This window comes from Ceratotherium simum, chromosome 18, assembly GCF_057802395.1.
Source record: "Ceratotherium simum simum isolate JZ-2026a chromosome 18, ASM5780239v1, whole genome shotgun sequence".
NCBI lineage: Eukaryota > Metazoa > Chordata > Mammalia > Perissodactyla > Rhinocerotidae > Ceratotherium > Ceratotherium simum.
The window spans coordinates 59,017,211-59,036,147 of NC_141917.1; the positions used below are offsets into that span (position 1 = coordinate 59,017,211).

Genomic DNA, 18,937 nt, shown 5'->3' on the forward strand with positions numbered 1-18,937 from the left:
TCACATCAGGGTCTCTTAGAGCAGGGTGGGAGTGTGGCCTCGTGGGAGAGCGTGCATTTAAGGGGAGAAGAGGTGAAAGCGAAGGGGATTTCCTGGAAATGTTGAAATTACCTGGAGGTTGGGGGTGTGTGCGTGAGGCTGGGGTCTGGAGGTGTGGCCTCTGGGGAAGGCGGGGATTATCTGCAAAGTCGGGCTCCAGTGGAAGCGGGAGAGGTGAGGCAAGACCTGGGGAGATGGGAGGCCCAGCCGATCGCAAGTCCTGACCCGCTCTCCTCCCCCTCTCTCCGTTCTCTTCCCCACACTTCCATGTCTCTCCCACCCTCCCCCTCTTCCCTCCTCCCCTTCACTCCGATCTGGCACTTTTGGCACTTTTCTTTCCTCTCCCCTCTGGACCGCCAGCCATTCTGGGGTCTGCGCTGCGAGCGGGTGGCGCGCTCCTGCCGGGAGCTGCAGTGCCCGGAGGGCGTCCGGTGCCAGCAGACGGTCCGAGGGCCGCGCTGCGCCTGTCCCCCGGGGTTGTCGGGGCCCGCGTGCCGGGGCTCCCGGGGGTCGCCGCCGGGGGCCGCCAACGCCAGCTGTGCGGCCTCCCCCTGCCTCCACGGGGGCTCTTGCCACCCCGCGCCGCTCGCGCCGTTCTACCGCTGCGCGTGCGCGGCGGGCTGGGCTGGGTCACGCTGCGAGGTCCCGGCGGCGGCGCCCGAGGCCCCCGAGGAGCCGCGGTGCCTGAGCGCCGCCTGCGAGGCCAAGAGCGGGGATCGGCGCTGCGACCGCGAGTGCAACAGCCCGGGCTGCGGCTGGGACGGCGGCGACTGCTCGCTGAGCGTGGGCGACCCCTGGCGGCAGTGCGCGGCGCTGCAGTGCTGGCGCCTCTTCAACAACAGCCGCTGCGACCCGGCCTGCAGCTCGCCCGCCTGCCTCTACGACAACTTCGACTGCCGCGCCGGCGGCCGGGAGCGCGCCTGCAAGTGAGCCGTCCGTCGGTCTCCGTGTGCCGCGGCTGACCGCCCGTGGGCCCCGCCACTCTACGTGTCCGTCCACGTGCCTTGTCTGTCAGTCCGCCCTTGGATTGTCTGGTGGACTGTCCACTCGTTTGCCCGTCTGTCTCTTGGCGTACCCTGTCTGCACATCCAGTGCTGTGTTTGTCTGTCTGTGCACTTCGTCTGCTCATCCGCATGCCTCTTCTGTCTGTCTGTCTGTCTACCCGTGTGTCTTGTCTATCCTTGTGTCCTGTCCATTCATCTGCCCCGCCTGTCTGTTTTTCTGTCTGCCTATGCGTTCCACCTGTTCCTCTCTGGGCCCTGTTTGTCTCTTTCTATCCATCCATGAATTCCTTTCCTCCCTCTGTGCACCCAACTGTCTGCACCCTGCTTATTCCTGGACCTCATCTGTCCATCTGTCTATTTGTCTGTATGCCAGTCTGTCCCTCTGTGTGCCCCATCTACCTGTCCATTTGTCCATCTTTGTGCCCCACCTGCTCATCCATGTGACTCTTGTGTCTGTCTTTCTGTCCATGCACTCACCTTTTTTGCCTCTCTCTATGCCCATCCATCTGACCAGGCCCCAGCCTCTGTATTCCTGCTCCTCTTCTGCCCCTCTCTATTCATGAGCCCAGTCTGTCTGTCCCATGTATTCCATCTGTCCATCCTGTGCTCTGCCCCTTCTGGCCCTCTGTGTGTCCCTTTGTCTGCCTAGAACCCTTCCCTCACCTTCATCTTCCTATCCTCCCCACCCCCCTCGCTCACTCAGCTCCAGCCACCCTGCCCTCTCTGCTGTTTCTCAGATACCCCAGGCTTGGTCGCACCTCAGGGCCTTTGCACTGGCTGTTCCTTCTGTCTGTCATGCTTTTCCCTCAGGAAACTACATGGCTCCTCCCTCACCTCCTTCAAGTCTTTGCTCAAATAGCAGCACTTTCTCAGTGAGCTCCTCGCTGGCCACTCCCAGCACTTCCCTGGTTTTATTTTTCTCCTTAGCATTTACTTCCATACAGCACTGTGTGTGTAATGTGTGTGTGTTAACATGTAGCTTTTATCGATGTGTAACTGAAATGCTATACATTCTGCTCATTCATCTCTGCCCACTGGAATCCCTGCTCGGCATGGCCAGGATTGTGTCTGGGTCATATCCTCAGTGCCTACAGCAGTGCCCAACACATGGCAGGCATCTGTCCATAGTCACTGATTTATTCGTAGTTACTGAGCACATGGCTGGGTTTGCAGAAAGCCGGACGCGTGGATACGTATAGTTCTCTGCTTGCGCTGTCTGCCCCTCTGTATCCGGAGTGGGTGCTCTGTGGTGTGTGTGCAGCGGGTCGGAGGCCCCCTGACTGGCCCTCTCCACCCCCAGCCCGGTGTACGAGAAGTATTGCGCGGACCACTTTGCCGACGGCCGCTGTGACCAGGGTTGCAACACGGAGGAGTGTGGCTGGGATGGGCTGGACTGTGCCGGTGAGGTGCCAGCCCTGCTGGCCCGCGGTGTGCTGGTGCTCACGGTACTGCTGCCGCCTGAGGAACTGCTGCGCTCCAGCGCCGACTTCCTGCAGCGGCTCAGCGGCATCCTGCGCACCTCGCTGCGCTTCCGCCTGGATGAGAATGGCCAGGCCATGGTCTTCCCTTACCACCGGCCTGGTCCTGGTTCCAAATCCCGGAACCGGCGGGAGCTGGCCCCGGAGGTGATCGGGTGAGCAGCCGCACCCCAGGGAGCCGTGGGAGCTGCGCAGGCCCTGAGCGGGGCGGGAGAGGTGTCGGGAGGGGCATCGTGGGTCAGGCCTTGTGTGTTTCACTCCCCCTAATATCTTGGAGAGGCTCCTGGGCAATATGTCCAGCACGTCTCAACCTTGGCACCATTGACATTTGGGGCCAGGTCATTTTTTGCTGTAGGGCCGTCCTTTGCACTGTAGGATGCTCAGGAGCATCTCTGGCCTCCACCCCCTAGATGCAAGTAGCACCCCTCCCTGCATTCCAAGAGGTGACAACCAAAAGTGCCCCCAGACGTGGCAGGAGTCCTCTGGGGAGCAGACTGGCCCCAGGCCCAGCGCTGCCTCCTTCTAGAGGGGCAAGAGTCTGGCAGAGTGGTTAGGGCATGGGTAGTTGTTTTTTGTAGAAAGAGAAATTATAGAATTCTTTGGCTGGTGGCCTGGTAGAGGGGCAGGAGGGAGGTGTGGCCTCTGAGCAGGGTGGAGCCCTGACAGAGAGGAGGGCGGGATTGTAGAGGTGGGGGTGGGGACTCTGGGTACCCTGGGATGGGGGAGTTGGAGGGGGTGGCTGATGGGCCAGTCCCTGGCTGGGGTGACCGAGTCACTGGAGGGAGTCTCATCAAGATGAGGACACAGGGTGAAAAACAGGGGTCACTTTGGGGCTTATTAGCTCAGAAAAGAGAAGGAGAAGCAGCAGCCAGAGAGATAGGAGAACCGGGGTGTGGGGTAATGGGGATCCCCAAAGCAAGAGAGAGTTTAGAGGGTTGGGTTCCTGGAAGCAGAGCCTGAGATGGGGATTCAGATATATGCGATGTATTGAGGGGGTGCTCTCAGGAGAGAGGGAACGAGGGAAGCAGGGTGGGCAGGGGAGAAACTAAGGCAGGAGGTGGTCTCAGCTGGGGTCTGGCCTCAGCCCAATCACTTGGAGGGCTCTGGAGCATGAATAGCAACTCAGAATCTGTCCCACCTTGAGACGAGAGGGCCAGCTTTTGTGCACACCACATCAGCCAGTCACTGGCTGAGGGCGGCCCTGAGAGGTGTCACCTCCTGAGTGAAGGGTGCCCATTTTGCTGAGGCCAGTTCTCTGGAGAAGGGGCAGCTGTCAGCTGTTAGGGAGATGGATGCACCAGCTGGATGAAGGAGATCTGGATGTGCACCAACGGCATCCACTAGACACGTCGACACAAAAACGATGCCCATCGGGTTCATGACTTGGGGACACTGGCTGTGGGGGTGTGGGGGGTTGGATGCCAGATGGGAGGCAGGTGGGCTGTGACGACATGCTGAGTGAGCCTGGCGCTGGGGAGGGGGATGGGGTTTGGTGCCAGGCTTGCAGCAGGTGCTCTCTTGATCCCGCCTGTCCCTGCAGCTCTGTGGTGATGCTGGAGATTGACAACCGGCTGTGCCTGCAGTCGCCCGAGAATGACCACTGCTTCCCCGACGCCCAGAGTGCGGCCGACTACCTGGGAGCGTTGTCAGCTGTGGAGCGCCTGGACTTTCCGTACCCGCTGCGGGCGGCGCGGGGTGAGGCCCGCCAGGCTCAGGGCGGAGCTGGGGCTCCCGGGTGGGGGCTGTGGTTGAAGCCCCTGCTTCCTGCCTGCAGGGGAGCCGCTGGAGCTGCCGGAGCCGAGCATGCCGCTGCTGCCCCTGCTGGCTGCGAGCGCTGTCTTCCTGCTGGTCGTCCTGGTTCTGGGCGTCATGGTGGCCCGGCGCAAGCGGGAACACAGCACTCTCTGGTTCCCCGAGGGCTTTGCGCTGCACAAGGAGGTGGCCGCTGGCCACAAGGGCCGGCGGGAACCCGTGGGCCAAGATGCGTTGGGCATGAGGTGAGGATCCTGCCCTCCCCCGTTCCCCAACTGCGGGGCTTGGTGAGCGCTTGAGGCCTCCTTGACCTGACTCTGACCCACCCTGACCCTAACTGCAGACTCCACCCCAGTGTTCATGCCCTTCACTGACTCCATGATTCCTGGGGATTGCTCCTGATTCGTTCCCCTGACCCTATTTCCTACGTCCCAGTTCCCCTGACTCAATCCCACCCTGACCCCACCCTGACCCCACCCTGACCCCAGCCTCACAGACTTCACCCCAATTCTCAGCATTCGTTCCCACATGACTGCTGACCCCATGACCCCTGTCTGCACCCCAACCCCTCATTGACCCCCTGACTCTATCCTCTATGACCCTCAATACCACCTCTAGCAGGCTTTAATTCACCCTGACCTTTGACCTCACCTCTGACCCCCTTTCCACCCCAGTTCAGTGTCCATTTCCCATGATCCTCAATCCCAGCCTTGGCCCTGGGCCTCACCTCCAACTGCTTGACCCGTCCCTCAAGACCCTCAACCCCACCCTAGCCTAACCCCTGAATTTACCCCCTCCTGTGATCCTAGGACCTCCTGACTCCTCAACACACTTATCCTGGCTACATCTCTTACCTGTTATGATGCTAATTCCATTCTCCATGACCCCTCACATCATCTTCTATAACCCTGCTGAATGCTTGTGACCTTCACCCATCCTGTAGCCAGCTGCTCTGACCCCTGATCCCACTCTTGTCCCCCCTCTGATTCCACCTTAAGGCCCTGGCCGTCACCCATCATAACCCCTGACTGTACGCCCATGACCTAGACTCCGTGCTGCATCCTCACAGTGGACCCAGTATGTCGACCCTTCCCTCTGTGTCTCCTGACCTAGGACCCCGGATCCCAGCTCCAGACCCCTCTGCTCTGACCCCACGTGAATCCTCCTCCCAGGTTGTGTGTCTTCATTGTCTCCTCTCCCCTCCCCACTCCCATTGTCCCCACAGGAACATGGCCAAGGGCGAGAGTCTGATGGGGGAGGCGGCCACAGACTGGATGGACACAGAGTGCCCGGAGGCCAAGCGACTGAAGGTGGTGCCCCTCCTCTGATCCCTGCCCTTGGGGTCCTGGGTGGAGGCCCCAGTGGTCAGTGGGAGAGCCCAGGGGAAGTCTCTGCTCTCCCCAGCTCTGGAGAGCACCCACCCCATCCTGCTCCTCTCTAACCAGGCCCCTGCTGCCAGGCCTGCCTGGGGTCTTCCTGGAGGGGACCCCCTGGCCCAGACAGCAACTCTGTGTTCTCTCTGCTGGGTCCAGCTTTGTCCAGCTTGCCCAGCCTGAGAGTGCTCCTGGCTGGTTCCAAGCACCGTTTCCTCTCCCGGGGCCACACCCGTGGGCTCTGTCTTAGCTTGGGCTCCATGACAAAACACCACAGACAGAGTGGCTTGAACAGCAGTCATTTATTTTCTCACAGTTCTGGAGGCTGGAAGTCCAAGACTGAGGTGCTGGCAGGGCTGGTTCTGGGTGAGGGCTCTTTTCTTGGCTTGCAGAGGGTCACCGCCTCGCTGTGTCCTCATGTGGCAGAGAGCGAGTGAGCTCTGGTCTCTTTTCCTCTTATAAAGACATCAGTCTTATTGAATCAGGGCTTCACCCTTATGACCTCGTTTAACCTTAATTATCTCCTTAAAGGCCCCGTCTCCACATATAGTCACACTAGCGTTTAGGGCTTCAGCATCTGACTTTTGAGGGCTGGGCCATAACGGCCTCCTGCTAGCATTACTTCGACATTCGCCAAGTGTCTTGAAGACACATGAAGCATCTAATGTCCTCTTTATGGGGACTCCGTGCAGTAGCTGTCGGTACGCACCTCAGTTACCAGCTGCTTCTCCCCGCCTGTGTGTTAGTGTTTGTGAAATGGAGACAGCTATTATAATTGATGGCTGAAGATACCTGATCACCCCAGGATATTTTTTTTCTTTCTCATCCCAAAGCAGGTATTAAGTAGACAGGGCAGTGTGTTTTTGGCGGCATTTTAGCTTTGCAGAACGACAGTGTCATCCTGATTTTGCTAATGAGAAGCTCAGAGCCCTAATGTGATTTGCGCAGGCTCACAACCTGCTAGGTGACAGTATAAGAACTGGAACCTCATCAAATGTTGTCTTGTCCTCCCTGACCCTTTCTGGTTAGCTCTCCATCACCTGGCTCTCCCCTTTCCTGAAATTCAACTCCCCACAGGGTGTAAGCTCAGGTCTGGCTTGATCAGGCTCTGTGTTAGGTGCCGGAAGGCTCTTAAATGCTCTGTCAGGCTAGTTAAGAATATCCTGTTCTGTTTCCGTAGCATCACTCATGCCTTTCAGACCATGAGTCTGAAATTTATCCAGCTCCTGCTCAGGGCCCGAGTGCTGTGTTTGCAAAGCTAAATCTATACATTTGTGTGTGGCTCTTTGATTCTGAGACCTCACGTTCCTGTTCGAGGGACCGGGTGGGAGCCCTACGTGGTATCCAGGGCATCTCCCCACTTCTCTCGTTCGCTCCCACCTGTTCACCCTTTCCCAGATTAATGCTGATCTGTGAAGGACCCTCCTGCCCCCACATTTCTTTTACCAGTGATTTGTAGTTTCCAGAATACAAGTCTTGCATTTCTTCTGTTAAATTTAATTCTAAAGAGTTAATTCTTGATGCTGTTGTCAGTAGAGTTGTTCTCTCAGTTTCATTTCAGTGTGTCCGTGTCTGGTGTATAGACAGGTGTGTACTGATGGGTGCTGTGCAGTGTGTCTCTTCCTTGATTACTCACCCTGGGTTCCCAACCCCCTCCCCTTCCAACCCGGATTAAAATCCCAGTTCTTCCTTTTAGGAGTTCTCTGAGCCCCAGCACTCAACTTCCTATTTCCTTAGCTATAAAAGAAGCAGGATGGTCATGCTTTCTCTCAGGCTGGGTTTGCGTCTCTGTGAGAGAAGACTGTGGGGATGCCTGGACCATCCCTCTAGCTGTCTGTCTGCTGACTCCTTGTGAGAACCCGGGTCCTTGTGCACCAGGTGGAGGAGCCTGGCGTGGGGGCTGAAGATGCTGTGGATTGCCGCCAGTGGACTCAACACCACCTGGTTGCTGCTGACATCCGCGTGGCACCAGCCATGGCGTTGACACCACCGCAGGGTGACGCGGATGCTGATGGCATGGATGTCAATGTGCGTGGCCCAGGTCAGTGATGGCACCCCCCACCCCCCACCCCAGGATGCCCCTTACCTGTCTTGGTCTTGCAGGGTTGCATCTGGGTCTGTGTTCTGGTGAGAGCTGTATGTGTCTGGGTGTCTGTCTGTTGAGGGGGCTGTTAATCAGGACTGTTAATTGTAAGTGATAATAGCCCAACTCAAACTAGCTTACGTAAAGCAAAAGATTTATTGGCCCTTGTAACTGGAAGCGGCAGGCACATTTGGATCCAGGACTCACCACCTCTTGGCTCCAGCCCAAGCAGGCTTTTTCCTGGGGGCATGATGACCACAGGCGGGACCAGCCTTACAAAGCCTTTTCCCAGCTGCACCAGGATAAGTTCTGATTGGGCGGGCTAGGGTCACATGCCCATCCCTGAACCAATCAGTGTGGCCTGGGGGCTAAAATATGCAGATTGCCCAGGCCTGGGCCACATGCCTGTCCCTGAGGGAGGGGCTTTAGCTCTACCCAGGTCTTGAGGCTGGAGAATGGGGTGCAAGTGGCTCCCTGTGGGAAACCAGGGCATGTGCATGCAGAGGGTGGCAGACCACATGACCTGGATCCTCCTGGATCCCTCTTTGCCGCATTTAGGGGTATTCCTCCCTCAGTTCCTTTGTGCGCCCAGGGCTCCCTTTTGAGTTCCTCAGGCTAGGGCGGCCTGAGGTACCTGGGGTTTTATGTCCTGGGGGTGGCTCTAAACCAGTGGGTGCGCAGTGTGAAAGGCACAGCTCCTTTGCCTCAAGCTGGATGACAACTCTGAGGTACCACTCAGCCTCCAGAGTGCCCCTTGGGATCAGGCTGACATGACTCTGGGGGAATTTGCCTGAGGTTGCGTGCTTGTTTGACTTCCTCCCTCCCTTGGCCTTTGTCCCCCGCTGCCTAGGCGCCCATCTGTGACAGATCACATGCCGGCGAATCCTCATCCTGGGTTGGCTTCTGGGGCACGTGGCACCGACGTGTGCGTGTATGGGTGTGTGCACGTGCGTGCGTGCATATCTGCAGACAGGAAGATTTGCCACTCCCTCTGTGCCCTGTGTGTCCCACTTCCTCCTAATGCAGTGCCCTCAGTAGTATTCCCTGGAAAGGCCCCTGTGCCCACCTCCCTTGTGACACACTCCCATCCCCTGCAGATGGCTTCACCCCGCTAATGCTGGCCTCCTTCTGTGGGGGCGCACTGGAGCCGATGCCGACTGAGGAGGATGAGGCAGAAGATACGTCAGCCAGCATCATCTCAGACCTGATCTGCCAGGGGGCCCAGCTTGGGGCGCGGACTGACCGCACGGGCGAGACGGCCCTGCACTTGGCCGCCCGCTATGCCCGGGCTGATGCGGCCAAGCGGCTGCTGGATGCTGGGGCGGACACCAATGCCCAGGACCACTCGGGCCGCACCCCCCTGCACACAGCTGTCACTGCCGATGCCCAGGGTGTCTTCCAGGTGAGATGGGCCTGCCCCTTTGGACTTCAGAGCTGGACGGGCATCAGACAGATCTGGGTTTGAGGTCCAGTTCTGCCTCCCAGAGCTCATTTTCCTCATTTGTAGAATGGGATATACAGGAGTAGGATGTCTAGCAAGTAGCTGCTCCCTGAACCTCATTGATTTCAGGGGACGTGGGGGTTGGGGACCTCAAGGCTTAGAGGTGCTCCTGGTCCCCTGTTCCTGCCATGACTCCTACTCCCCCCCTTCCCTTAGATTCTCATCCGGAACCGCTCCACAGACCTGGATGCCCGCATGATGGACGGCTCCACAGCACTGATCCTGGCAGCCCGCTTGGCGGTGGAGGGCATGGTGGAGGAGCTCATCGCCAGCCACGCTGATGTCAACGCTGTGGACGAGCTTGGTAGGCTCGGGGGAAGTAGCCATGGGTGGGGGCTGAGACGGTGTCACCTGGGCTCTGACTATCTTTTTGGTGTGAACTCAAACCCACACTGAGACCCAGTCACTGAAGCTCATACACACATAACAGTGTTTCAAAACAGACTTACACTCTTAATGCATTTTTTTTTTATGGCTGCTGCTAGCCCATAGGTGCCTCAGTGATTTAGAAAAAGGCGCCCTTCCCCAAGACGCTGCATTTCCCTTTGCTTTGTTAGAAGAACTTACTCTGCTGCCATCTGCTGGACAGCTGGTATAATAAATTTGCATATCGGCCAAATCTGTATGTGATGGCGATTCCCTCTGCGGAGGTGCTTGCTTGCACATGGCTCGACTTGTGCATATTCACAGCACCCTGCTCTCGTGTCCAGAGGACCTCACACAGCTGTAGACACACTCAGATGCTCATAAACATCCTTTGGAGCAGGTGTTCTCAACCTCAGCAGCACTGACACTTGGGGGTGGATCATTCTTTGTGCTGGGGGCCGTCCTGTGCTGTGTAGGATGTTAAGCAGTGTCCCTGGCCTTCACCCACTAGATGCCAGTAGCACGCTTCTCTCCAGCTGTGACAACCAAAAATGTCTCCAGACATTGCCAAATGCCCTTGGCGGGGGGGATGTGTCAGATGTGTTTCCCTCTGTGATGATGGAAATATTCTGTCTGTGCTCTCCAATATGATAGCCACTGGACACATGTGGTCGCTATTGAGCACTTGAAATGTGGTTGGGGGTGTATGAAGAACTTAATGTTTTATTTCATTTAATTTTTTAACCTTTGTTTTGCTTGCTTTTTTTTTAAAAAGCTTTATGTAGATATAATTCACATACCATGCAATTCACCCGTTTAAGGTATAAAATCTAATGGGTTTTATTATGATCACGTAGTTGTGCAACTGTCATCACAAAAAATTTTAGAGCATTTTCATCAGCTGAAAACGAAACCCTCACTTCTTAGCTGTCACTTCCCAATTCCCTCATCTTCCCAGCCCCTGCCAACCACTAATCTACTTTCTGTCTCTATGCATTTTCCTGTTCTGGACATTTCATATAAATGGAATCGTACAATATATGGTCTTTTTTGACTGGCTTCTTTCACTTAGCACAGTGTTTTCAAGGTTCACGAATGTTGTAGTATGTATCAGGACTTTTAATTTATTTTTAATTTTTTATGACCAAATAATATTCCATTATATATATACACATTTTGTTTATTCACCCATTGATGGACATTTGGGTTTTTTCTACTTTTTGGCTGTTATGAATAATGCTGTTATGAACATTTGTGTACATGCTTTTATGTGGACATATGTTTTCATTTCTCTTAGGTATATTCCTAGGAGTGAAATTGCTGGGTCATATGCTAACTCTGTTTAACCTTTTGAGGAATGGCCAGACTGTTTTCCAAAGCGGCTGCCCCATTTTACATTCCCACCAGCAGTGTGTGAGAGTTCTCCACATCCTCACCAACACTTGTTATTGTCTGTCTTTTTGTTATAACCACCCTAGTGGGTGTGAAGTGTTATCTCATTGTAGTTTTGATTTGTATTTCCCTGATGGCTAATTACGTTGAGCATCTTTTCATGTACTTAGTGGCCATTTGCCTATCTACTTTGGAGAAATATCTATTCAGATCCTTTGTGCATTTTTAAAGTGGGTTGCTTGTCTTTTTGTTATTGATTTATAAGAGTTTTTTATGTATTCTAGGCATGAGTCTTTTATCAGATATAGGCTTATAAACATTTCTCCCATTTTGTAGATTTTCTTTTCATTTTCTTGATGGTGTCCAGAGAACCACAAAAGTTTTAATGTTGATGACATCCAATTTATTTATGTTTTTGTCATTGTACTGTTGTTTGCGTTTTCAGTGTCATATCTAAGAATTGTTTGTCTAATTCAATGTCATGAAGATTTACCCCTATATTTTCTTCTAAATGTTTTATAGTTTGAGCTTTTACATTTAGACCTTTGATTCATTTTGAGGTATTTTTTGTATATGGTGTGAGGTAGGGGTCCAACTTCATTTTTTTGCATGTGGAGATCCAGTTGTCCCAGTTTTGTTAAGAAAACTATCCTTTCCCCATTGAATAGTCTTGGCACCTATTTTATTTAATTTTAATTACTTTAAATCTAAAGAGCCACATGTGACTGGTCGCTGCTGCACTGGACAGCATAGCTATAGGTATAGCCGAGCAAGGCTGTCACCATGCCCTCCGGGTATGAAGAGCCACATCTACTGGTGTGCCCACCCATGCACAGTGGTGCCCTTGGACAGGGAGAGTCATTCTGCAAGTCTGCACACACACACCCCCCCAAACACAGGAGCACAGATACTCATGGAAGCTCTGCGCCTCCCGCAGGCCACATCTCAGGCACTTCTTGCTTCCCTGCCATGGGGAGCCAGGACATGAGCCTGGTCCTGACCCTGACCTCTCCCCTCTCCTGCCAGGGAAATCAGCCTTACACTGGGCCGCAGCTGTCAACAACGTGGAGGCCACCTTGGCCCTGCTCAAAAATGGAGCCAACAAGGACATGCAGGATAGCAAGGTGAGCCCCAGCCCTTGGCCCACCTGGGGGTCAGCCCTGGCACAGCACTCCACAGGTGGCAGAGAGCAGGGTGGGGTGGGCTAGTGGGGGCATTCACTCTGCCTGCAACCAGCTTTCAGGGGTGGGATTTGGGCCCAAAAGGTTCCAACAATAGATCGGGCGAGGAAGTGTGCGGCAGTTGCTGTGTGACCTTTGGCAAGTTGCTTCACTCCTCTGAACCTCAGTGTCCTCATCTGTGAAGTGCAGAAGCAACAGTACCCATCTCATTGCCTCTTTGAGGATTCAGTGAGCTAATGCTTTTGTAAAGTGCTTAGCAGATCCTCAATAAAAGATAATATGATCCTTGTTTAAAAACCCTTGTGAGGTGGTACCTCTGTCTTCATTTTGCAGATGGGAAGAGTGAGGCTCAGAGGGATACAGGGGCCAATTCTGTCCTTATTTAAAATTTCCGTATTTTAGTCATTATGGATTTTTTTGCATTAATCTTAACTTTTTAAAAAACGTGACACTAAAATATCATTTATTTTGATAACTGAGGTTTTTGACACCCTCTTAAATTTTGTGCCTCACTTTCCTCACCTTAGTCCTGGCCCTAAGGCCTGGTGCTTTGTAGGTACTTGATGAATATGGTTGAAAGGAAACAACTTGCCCAGAGCTGGGATTTGAACCTAGGTCTGTGGGGCTGGAGAAGTCCAACTCTTAGCTCTTAGGCTTTTCCAGAAGCTGGGAGCCTTGCTGATGTTGGCTGGGAGCTGATCCTGGCTCTTGTGACCCTGACACCTTGTGGGTTCTGGACCTCCCCCAGGAGGAGACCCCTCTGTTCCTGGCCGCCCGGGAGGGCAGCTACGAGGCTGCCAAGCTGCTGCTGGACCACTTCGCCAACCGTGAGATCACCGATCACCTGGACAGGCTGCCACGAGACGTGGCCCAGGAGCGGCTGCACCAGGACATCGTGCGCCTGCTGGACCAGCCTAGTGGGCCCCACAGTCCCCCCGGCCCCCACGGCCTGGGACCCCTGCTCTGCCCGCCTGGGGCTTTCCTCCCGGGCCTCAAGGTGGCGCAGGCAGGGGGCAAGAAGAGCCGGAGGCCGCCTGGCAAGGCGGGGCTGGGACCGCAGGGCGCCCGGGGCCGGGGCAAGAAGCTGACGCTGGCCTGCCCGGGCCCCCTGGCCGAGAGCTCGGTCACGCTCTCGCCCGTGGACTCGCTGGACTCCCCGCGGCCCTTCGGGGGGCCCCCCGCGTCGCCAGGCGGCTTCCCCCTCGAGGGGCCCTACACGGCGGCTGCTGCCACGGCCGTCTCTCTGGCGCCGCTGGGAGGCGCGGGCCGGGCGGGTCTTGGGCGCCAGCCCCCCGGGGGCTGCGTGCTTAGCCTGGGGCTGCTGAACCCCGTGGCTGTTCCCCTCGACTGGGCCCGGCTGCCCCCGCCTGCCCCACCAGGCCCCTCCTTCCTGCTGCCGCTGGCCCCGGGACCCCAGCTGCTGAACCCCGGGCCCCCTGTGTCCCCGCAGGAGCGGCCCCCGCCATACCTGGCAGCCCCGGGACATGGCGAGGAGTACCCGGCCGCCGGGGCCCATGGCAGCCCCCCCAAGGCCCGCTTCCTGCGGGTCCCCAGCGAGCACCCTTACCTGACCCCATCCCCCGAGTCCCCCGAGCACTGGGCCAGCCCCTCGCCTCCCTCCCTCTCGGACTGGTCCGACTCCACACCCAGCCCAGCCACTGCCACCGGGTCCATGGCCACAGCCACTGGAGCACTGCCTGCCCAGCCACTGGCCCTGTCCGTCCCTGGCCCCCTAGCTCAGGCCCAGACCCAGCTGGGGCCCCAGCGGGAAGTCACCCCCAAGAGGCAGGTGTTGGCCTGAGACTCTCCTCAGTTCCTGGATTTCGGGGGGCTGAAGAGACACCCCATCCTGACTCTCTCTCTCTCCCCTCTTTCCTTTCAGTCCTTCTCATTATCTCCTCTCTCCACCAGCCCTCCTGCACCCCACTCCCCTTGCAGTGTGACCCAGATAGGTCACCAGCCTAGGGGTTCAGTCTTCTTTTATTTATAGGGGTGCAGGCTGATCCCACCCTCTGGGTCTTGTGGTGTCTGAGGCCTCCTCCTGCCCCGCCCTCGCCCACCCCCTTCTTCCTTTCTCACTTCCTCTGGCCTTTCTCACTGTTCACGCTCTGACACGAGTGGATTATTATTATTTTTTTTACGTTTTGTATAGAAACAAATTCATTTAAACGAACTTATTATTATTGTTATTTTTTACAAAATATATATATGGAGATGCTCCCTCCTCCCTGCCTTCCCCCCAGTGCCCCCGTGGGGCTGAGTCTGTGGGCCCCTTCGGCCAAGCTGGATTCTGTGTACCAAGTACACAGACAGACCGGGATCCTGTGTACTGAGTACACAACCCTGGTATGTACCAAGTAGGCATACCCTCCAGGGCCAGGGGTCGGGCGAGACTTGGGAGCCTCCCCCCCACCTCCCTCACTTCATTGCATTCCAGGTGGAACTTGTTCTATAGCTTTGCTGGGAGAAGGGCCCTTCTGGCCCAGAGAGCCCACACCCAGGCCCTCCCAACCCTAGAGCCTGGGCTTCCTCCCTTTGGGAACTAGGGGGGCAGCCGGTGGGAACATGAGGACCAGGGGATATGTGTGCATTCCACTTTGTCTCCCTGTAAATACAGAAATGTAGGAAGGCAAGGAGCTGCGTGGGTGGCACCCCCTCCTCCTTGTACTCCTCTGGTCCAGCCCCATGGCAGAATAGAAGTATTTTTAGGCTATTTTTGTAATATGGCTTCTGGTCACCATCCCTGTGTAGCTAAATTCCCAGGCCTTGCATTGTACAGCCCCAACCACCCACACCACATAATAAAGGAATAGTTAACACTCAGTGTCATTGGTCTGTGTCTAGGTAAGGTGGGGGCTGGTAGTGGTGGCGCTTCTTGTCTCCCCAAGGCTAACCTGAGCTCCCATCCTGGGAGCTTGCATGCCAACTCATGCTTCCTCTTTTGGCAGATGTCTCCACTGATTGGATCAGGAGTGGTTACCTGACTGCAGATGAGCCAACCAGATTCACTTGCTCAAGAAAATTGTTTAATGGCAATGCTAAGAAAGCCATCAGTTGGTGGAGCTTTTAAGGTCACTGGCAGGTTAAGAAATATGAGTGGCTAGTTTGGGGTAGTGGGTACTGATGAGCAAACAGAGCAGAAGAGCGGAGCTAATATGCGGGGAGAATCAGAGATGAGAATGCAAATGGCTCCAGAGGGTTTGAGGGAGTATCTCAGTTCCAGATGGAGCATCAATTCCAGTTAATTGAGCATTCCATTGACATCAACAGGTATTTATTAATTGCCTTCTAAGTGCCTGATGCTGTTTCTGCATGGATCTCACCCCTATTTCGTGCTCCCTTGGGTTCTGGAGACAGCGCTGCACGTTTGTAACAAATACTCCTTTATGTTTACCAGCTTGGATGGGTTTCCACTTCTTGAAACCAATTGTGCCCCAAGACAATCTTGTGTTTCCACTGGGGCCTCCAGGAAAGGAGGATGGGATTTAATGTTCACTGATTCCTCTTGTCAGTTGGAGTGCTTCTAGTTGCAAGTGACACAAAAATGTACTCAGCTGGCTTAAACAGAAAAAGAATTTATTAGCTCATATATCACTTGTTTCATGGATTAAGCAATATTTGGTCATTTACCCATTAAAGTCAGAGCTGCAAGAGCTCTTGGAAAATATTTAGCATCCCTATCTATCACTATTTTACAGATTGGTAACCTGAGGCATAGTGAGGGTGTTAGAACAATGACGTAGATGAAGTTTTCCTGACACCTGCTTCAGGTTCCTTGCTCACTGAGGAAGCGTGAATTCTCCTCCCTCCCAGGTCAACGGGCAATCATTTGAATGTTTCATTTTCAAGGAAAAGAGGCTTTCAGTCAAAATTTGAAAGACATAAAAACTCTTATCATATCATCTTAAAGAAAAGTCAAGGTTCAGTGGCTTATTTTCTCCAATGTGGAAAATACAGGATAATTTATTTTCTTCCCACAGCAATGAAACAAAGTTGCCTATTTAATATGCAGAATTTCTCAGAGCACCTTGCCATTTTTCAGTTCAGCCCTCAACAGGTTTTAGAAAATGTCCTCAGTTTCAACCCCTTGACCTTCCAGTTAATCCTGGGCACCATAAAAGGGATGCAACAAATTTTTTCTGCAAGGTGAGTCACCTCAAGCAGGTAATATCAGTACCAGCACCAAGAGTTACTACAGGTGTGCACCTGCCACCACTTACAAGTGCCTCTTTAAAAATTTTCCCACACAGGTGGCAGGAACAGCGGTGGAGGGATGATTTTACTGTTGATGACATTGATCAGTTCTTTCACCTGCAGGATGACTGCAGTCAAGCTCCCCGTCTCATTCTTGCAGGCAATGTAGCTCTCCAGCTCACCTTCTAAATGTCCAGGTCCTCTCTCCCATATAGGAACATGCAGAACTCAATGGAAATGACCTGAGGACACAAAGCAAACGTTTAAAGGTCTCACCTGAGTCCAGCTCAGCATGTGAATAACACACAGTTCTCTCCTTGGGTTTGACCTTGGTCTTCTCCAGTCACTCTAAACCCTTGAAATTGACTCCAGACTCTGGCTATACCAAGATGAGAGGGATTATGAGTTCTTTGGAGACAGATGTCACCCCACACTCTATTCATCACCATACAGCATGCAAGATTTGGCCCCCGCATGGGCTTCAGAATAACATTAATGGAATCAGAGTGAAATAATGGCTAACTTTGAAGAAGGACTGACCTTGGGGACAAGTCCAGCCATATTTCTCGCTGCTCCCATCATCCAAGTAGGCAGTGGACAAAATGGAGTAGGTACCATTCTTTGTGCACATCTCATGCTTGCCCACTCCCAATATTCCTATCATGCCGTCACTTATCATCATGGCCCCATCATCATGCCATTGCTTCTAGAGTTCAGCAGCTGTCTTCGCCAACCAAACCTTTTTTATCTCTGGAATTGGAGCTTAACTGTATTCATCTTCCACAGCTTCACAAAGTAGGATTTGGCAATGATTTAATGGATGTGACCCCCACCCCCCCAGCACAGGCCATAGAGCCAAAATATTCACACATTGGACTTCATGAATATTTCAAATGTTTGTGCCTGAAAAGACATTATCAACAGAGTAAAACACAATCCATAGGATGGGAGATCATATTTGCAAGCCATATATCTGATAAGCGCTTAACATCCAGAATAGAGAGAGAACTCCTAAACTCAACAACAAAAAGTAAACAACCCAAGTCAAACATGAGCAAAGGATGTGAATAGACATTTCCTCAAAGAAGATATGCACATGGCCGATAAGCATATGGGAAGATGCCTAACATCGCTAATCACTGGAGAAATACAAACCAAAAACACGAGATACCACCTCACATCCATTAGGATGGCTCCTATTTAAAAAAAAGGAAAAAGAACCAGTGTTGGCAAAGATGTGGAGAAATTGGAACCCTTGTGCACTGTGCTGGGAATGTAAAATGATATAGTTGCTGTGGAAATCAGTTTGGAAGTTCTTCAAAAAAATTAACAATAGAATTACCATATTATCCAACAATTCCACTTCTGGGTATATACCCCAAATAATTGAAAGCATGGTCTTGAAGACATATCTTTTTTTTTTTTTCCTGTGAGGACGATCAGCCCTGAGTTAACATCCACGCCAATCCTCCTCTTTTTGCTGGGAAAGACTGGCCCTGAGCTAACATCCGTGCCCACCTTCCTCCACTTTATATGGGACGCTGCCATAGCATGGCCTGACAAGCAGTGTGTCGGTGCGTGCCCAGGATCCGAACCCGGGCCGCCAGCAGTGGAGCACACGCACTTAACCACTATGCCACGGGGCCGGCCCCACTGAAGACATATCTGAACATGCATTTTCACAGCATCGTCTTTCACGATAGCTAAAACATGGAAGCAACCCAAGTATCTGTCCAGGGATGAGTGGATAAAAAAATGTGGTACATATGTACAATGGCATACTTATTCATCCTTAAAAAGGAAGGAAAAACTGACATGCTACAACATGGATGAACCTTTAGGATATTATACCAAGTGAAATGAGCCAGTCACAAAAATATAAACCTTGTGTGATTCCACTTATTGAGTTATCTGAAATAGCCAGATTCCTAGAGACAGTAGGTAGAATGGTGTTCACTAGGGGTGGGGAGGAGGGGGATGGGGAGTTATTGATGAATGGAGACAGAGTTTCAGTTTTGCAAGACGAAAAGAGTTCTGCAGATGGATCGTGGTGACGGTTGCACAACAATATGAGTGCACTTAATACACTTAAAGTGTACTTAATGACATGTACACGTAAAAAGGTTAGGGTGGTAAATTTTATGTTATGTGTGTTTTATATCAAGTAAATATATTTTATTAAAAAAGTACGAATACAGGGAAGTGAGCACAGGAAAATTTAGTCTTGCCATGTTTAATCTTCCATTTTGACTCTGATTTTTTGTCCCAGCCATTTTAACTGAGACAACTTTGATCAAACACAATGTTTTGATTCTGTGCCTAATCAAACCTTGAAATCGGAATTATACAAAACACTAAAAATATTTGTTGCAAATATATTTTTCAAAGATAACTTAATGAGACATTTAAATTAATTGATCAATTTTAAAAAGATATAACACAGTAAAGATAATCTAGTTTATCCACTTCAATTTTAATTCACTGAAATTATTTTTATCATTTATTTTTATGGAAATAACTTGATTTTTTTATCCACATCGTACTGTACTGCCGACATATTCTGCTGTTTTAAGA

General features: G+C 52.8%; 1 protein-coding gene across 4 annotated transcripts in view; it reads left to right on the forward strand.

Annotated features, from left to right (window-relative positions):
* NOTCH3 (notch receptor 3) overlaps positions 1–14,988 on the forward strand; it is a 31,565-nt gene extending 16,577 nt beyond the window's left edge. For 3 of the 4 annotated variants that reach the window (XM_004443528.3, XM_087443688.1, XM_087443690.1), the window contains 10 exons: positions 400–965; positions 2,344–2,676; positions 4,062–4,216; positions 4,296–4,518; positions 5,499–5,583; positions 7,525–7,687; positions 8,827–9,131; positions 9,387–9,534; positions 12,015–12,112; positions 12,918–14,988. In XM_004443528.3, the coding sequence (XP_004443585.1) occupies positions 400–965; positions 2,344–2,676; positions 4,062–4,216; positions 4,296–4,518; positions 5,499–5,583; positions 7,525–7,687; positions 8,827–9,131; positions 9,387–9,534; positions 12,015–12,112; positions 12,918–13,970 (3,129 nt within the window). In that variant the 3' untranslated portion in view covers positions 13,971–14,988. The remainder of the gene's footprint in view (positions 1–399; positions 966–2,343; positions 2,677–4,061; positions 4,217–4,295; positions 4,519–5,498; positions 5,584–7,524; positions 7,688–8,826; positions 9,132–9,386; positions 9,535–12,014; positions 12,113–12,917) is intronic. The other variant, XM_087443689.1, reaches the window with a different exon arrangement.
* Positions 14,989–18,937: the final 3,949 nt, after the last annotated feature.